This window comes from Nansenia antarctica (genome assembly GCF_963989245.1).
Source record: "Nansenia antarctica genome assembly, chromosome: 17".
Taxonomy (NCBI): Eukaryota; Metazoa; Chordata; class Actinopteri; order Argentiniformes; family Microstomatidae; genus Nansenia; species Nansenia antarctica.
Window position 1 is genome coordinate 9,997,280 of NC_137687.1, and position 5,000 is coordinate 10,002,279.

At 44.6% G+C, this 5,000-nt stretch overlaps 1 protein-coding gene across 1 annotated transcript in view; it reads left to right on the top strand.

Moving 5' to 3' along the window:
* Positions 1–5,000, top strand: part of LOC308172378 (vasoactive intestinal polypeptide receptor 2-like) — a gene marked incomplete at both ends in the record, with an annotated part of 15,553 nt that overhangs the window by 6,261 nt on the left and 4,292 nt on the right. The window contains 3 exons of the mRNA XM_080547290.1: positions 2,658–2,755; positions 3,113–3,251; positions 3,948–4,098. Of these exons, the coding sequence (XP_080403416.1) occupies positions 2,658–2,755; positions 3,113–3,251; positions 3,948–4,098 (388 nt within the window). The remainder of the gene's footprint in view (positions 1–2,657; positions 2,756–3,112; positions 3,252–3,947; positions 4,099–5,000) is intronic.

Sequence of the window (5,000 nt, forward strand, 5' to 3'; positions counted from 1 at the left end):
CCGGCGCGTTCAGACCGAAACTCAGAAAGTGTTTCATAGAAAATTGTGTTTATTTCAGATACTGTAGTGGAAGATATTATCCTCTTTTCCAGTGAAGTAGCTGCCATCTAGTTGTGACATTTTTGTTTATCCCGCCCCTTCATCACCCAGCGTTGATGACGCGGATGGTTCTGGTTACACTGGTATGAACGCGGGCTCATTCGCCAGACAGCACCAATGTTCGGAGGTTCCCGAACGCGAACACGAACATTCCGTTCCTATTGAGTAGCTCTGGACTAAATCTAAATCTCAAATTCATCCCAAGCCCCTACCTCTCCTACGCCTTTACACACTAACCACCACCCTCTACTCAGTGGAAGCTGGTGGAGGTAGACATGGGGGCTAGGGGTCGATAAGCATGTTATCTACTGTTTACAGACAGGGGACAGTTTGAGGGTGAGGAATTGAATGTTGAGATCTGGTATGTGTGTCTAAGTGTCTGGGTATCTCTGTTTGTCTGGTCTATATATATGTGTGTGTGTGTGTGTGTGTGTGTGTGTGTGTGTGTGTATATGTTATGTGTGTATGTACGACCCCTGTGTGTGTGTGTGTGTGTGTGTGTGTGTGTGTGTGTGTGTGTGTGTGTGTGTGAGTGTGTGTGTGTATGTACGACCCTTGTGTGTGTGTGTGTGTATGTACGACCCCTGTGTGTGTGTGTGTGTGTGTGTGTGTGTGTATGTATGACCCCTGTGTGTGTGTGTGTATGTGTGTATGTACGACCCCTGTGTGTGTGTGTGTCTGTGTGTGTGTGTGTGTGTGTGTGTGTGTGTGTGTACGACCCCTGTGTGTGTGTGTGTGTGTGTGTGTGTATGTACGACCCGTGTGTGTGTGTGTGTGTGTGTGTGTCTGTGTGTATGTACGACCCCTGTGTGTGTGTGTGTGTGTGTGTACGACCCCTGTGTGTGTGTCTGTGTGTGTGTGTGTACGACCCCTGTGTGTGTGTGTCTGTGTGTGTGTGTGTCTGCCAGATGGATGTTGTCTCAGGCGTGGGGAATGTTGTTTATAGATGAGTGTGTGTCCAGGGAGGATGATGTACGATAGACCCTTAACTCTGAGGGCACAGAGCTGTATGCATGCACTAACCTCAGACCAGTCAAACCAGGCTCTGGACTCAGCCTCGCACCAGCTATTGCAACATGCTTGATTGTGAGACATCTACAAGAGGGGGCTGTCAAAGGGCTGTCGAATCTTTGTTGATTTTTTGGAAATGAAACAGTGCAGTTTTGTAATCAGTCTTGTATCTTTTCTCAATCCAAATTGTCTTTTGAAATAGTCATTATTCACTGACGCCCCAGTGTTTTGAAGGGAAAAACTGTGTTTTGGTCAAATATTGACTTGCGTTGCGTTGTGAAAACAAGTGTTTGTATACTATTAAGATAAGCTGAGTCAAGGTTGGGACTCCATCACCGTCTCTGACACCGGCAAGGTCGTTGTGTGACCAGAACGTCTCCCAGCACAGCTCAGTACGCTTTAGGTCTGTTAGTGTGGTTAGCTGTGAACCAAGGTCTGTGTGTTCGTTTTTCTCTATCGCTTTAACACGTTTTCTCAAAGCATAGCAAATTTCTTTCTCTTAACTCTTAACACAAATCCAAAAACTCATACACAAAACCCTAAACTCCACAAATCTCTTGCAAAAGCAAACACTGCAAAATAATGTTTTGTCTTCTCAAAATGACATTTTGTCATCAAATGACAAACACACACCAGCAAATGAATAGACACTTGTAAGAACCGATTGAACACCAATGTGCACAATGGAAAACACGATGATCAGCGGAAAACAGTACTATGATAAGATTATCAGTACGCCTTTAGCATTTTCAGTGTTACACTACATACGTACAGTAGCCTGTTATAAACTGTTATGTTTTCATACTCAAATATAAAACACACAAATGCAAGAATAGAATGTTTTTTAAAATAAATTTATGTACAAATCTCAGCAATGACAGTTGGATTTGTAAAGTGTTCTTCATACAGAACAAACAATAGAAAAAAGAAAATATATGCATATACTCTACACAAAGGCCACAAGACCTCGTCGACATCACAGGCAATGTTCTCCCTGGCCAAGCAGAGGGGAAAGTATCGCCTGGCATGACGAATCCAGCCCTGATATATCTTCTGATATATTCAACACAGGAGAGCTCACCTTTGGCCCTTTTATTGCTAAAGCTATGATTGATAATTGAAAAGCAATAGGTGTTTGCCCATATGAGGAGTGTGATTGTGTGATTGGTGGTTTGAGTTTAGCATTCTGAGTGGTAGTGTTTTCCATGTGAACACAAGACATTTTATCAAGGAAGAGTGTGTCAAATGTAGAGAATTGTATTTAGTGTTTTGTTAACTGTGTGGTTTAGAGCTGCAAAATGAGAGATAAGCAAGAAATGTATTTGTCGTTGTGAAGAATTGGTGTGAGATAAAATACACCAGTTTCAGGTTTTGGTCATTGCGTTTGAGGTTCTGATGTTAGTGTTAAAGCGGTAGAGAAAAACTGTAATGTGTGTGTGTGCGTGTGTGTGTGCGTTCATGCGTTTGTTTGTGTGTGGTACACCCTCAATGTTTATGCGTCATGTAACTAGACGTGTGTGTGTGTGTGTGTGTGTGTGTGTGTGTAGCTGGTGTTCTACCTGGTGGTGAAGACTCTGTACACGTTGGGCCACAGCCTGTCTCTCATCGCTCTGATCAGCAGCACCACCATCCTGTGTGTGTTCAGGTAACACTCTCACACACACACACACACACACTCTCACACACTCACACACACACACACACACACACACACACACACATACACACACACACACACACACACACACAGACTCTGATCAGCAGCACCACCATCCTGTGTGTGTTCAGGTAACACTCACACACACACACACACACACACACACACACACACACAGTGTACAGGAGGTATTAAGTATGTTTGGTATTCCATAATTCACAGAATGACATTGTTGATAAGCACTCTTGACCTTAAACTTAAGGTCTCTCTCTGTTTTGGATCGGTGTGTGTGTGTGTGTGTGTGTGTGTGTGTGTGTGTGTGTGTGTGTGTGTGTGTGTGTGTAGGAGGCTCCACTGTACGAGGAACTACATCCACCTGAACCTGTTTGTGTCGTTCATCCTGCGGGCGGTGGCCGTGCTCGCCAAAGACACCATCCTCTTCTCTCACAGCGAACACACAGACTGCAGCATAGAGCCCTCGCTGGTAAGAACACACAGACTGCAGCATAGAGCCCTCGCTGGTAAGAACACACAGACTGCAGCATAGAGCCCTCGCTGGTAAGAACAGAATTTGCCAATTTAAAACAGAACTGTAGGAAATAAAAACATCACACTTTACACTCAAGAAAACATTACATCATACTTTTTTTTTTCCCATTCTGATGGTTGGTTTGAACTTCAGCAATATCGTCTAGAGTCTAGAGTAGACCATGTCTACATGCCTAAATGCATTGAGTTGCTGCCACGTGATTGGCTGATTAGATATTTGCGTTAACGAGCAGTTGAAAAGGTGTACTGCACCTAATAAAGTGGCTGGTGAGTGTTTGTAGAACTGGTCATTCTGAAGGCTATGAAGGGAAGTATGCTAGACCCCTGGTCTCCGGATCAATATCTTTGAGATGTGCATTAATGGTCTGACTTATATAGCGCCTTATTCCAAAGCGCTTGACAACAGCTTCTCATTCACCCATTCACACACACATTCACACACCAATGGTGGCAAGCTACCATGCAAGGCGCCGGCCCGCTCATTGGGAGCAATTTGGGGTTCAGTATCTTGCCCAAGGACACCTCGTCAGGTTCGAACCGCCGATCTGCCGACCTTGCGATCATTAGACGCCGACTCTACCTCCTGCGCCACAGACGCATTCTAAGAGTGTGTGTGTTTCTGTGTTGCCAGGTGGGCTGCAAGGCCAGCCTGGTGCTGTTCAACTACTTCATCATGGCTAACTTCTTCTGGCTGCTGGTGGAAGGCTTGTACCTCCACACCCTGCTGTTGGTCATCTACCCCTGCAGCACACGCCTGTCCATGTACATGCTCATAGGCTGGGGTGAGCACACACACACACACACACACACACACACACACGCACGCCTCTCCATGTACATGCTCATAGGCTGGGGTGAGCACACACACACACACACACACACACACACACACGCCTCTCTATGTACATGCACATGCACACACGCGCGCATAGGCACAGGCATAAACACAGACACACACACACACACACGCATGCATACACATATGCACACGCATAAACATACTCACACACACACAGGCACACGCACACACACACACACACACACACACACACACACACACACACATACCTAAGCGTAGAACGGAAACACTCAGCCTCAGTAGAATACACAGCCACATCTAGAGTTGATAAACTATGGAGGATAAACTTTCTGTCTGAAGCTGATGATGAAGGATAATAAAACAGCTAGAAGAAGACAAACTAAAGGCTACATTCCTGCTGACTTAGTTTGGCACTAGCTCTGTAAAATTGTTAGCATTGTTAGCATTCTAACAGGTCGTTTTTCGTAGCTTGCAAAATACTGCACTGTGCTACTGTAGCCCAAACAACAAGATAACTTCATCTGCATAATTTCTTACCTTAGTATTCTAAATAGTGAAAATACCACCGCTCATCCATGATGAGACTTTGTTGAGGTGCTGGAACTGAAGAGTATCAATAGAGTGCAAAATAACAGCATCCGCACACTCAAACACTGCAAAAAAAAAAAAAGTTTATTGCGAGCTTTTGGTCATAGACCTTCTTCATGTTTCCTGTCTCATGAACACTTGTGTATGTTGTTGTAGTCCACTAAATCTAAGACTACAATTCCCTTGATGCCTAGCCACTAGGTGACATTTTTGACACAGGTGTTGTGCATTGGCTAAATCAAGTGATGTTGTTGTTTGAACCCTTTATACCACTGC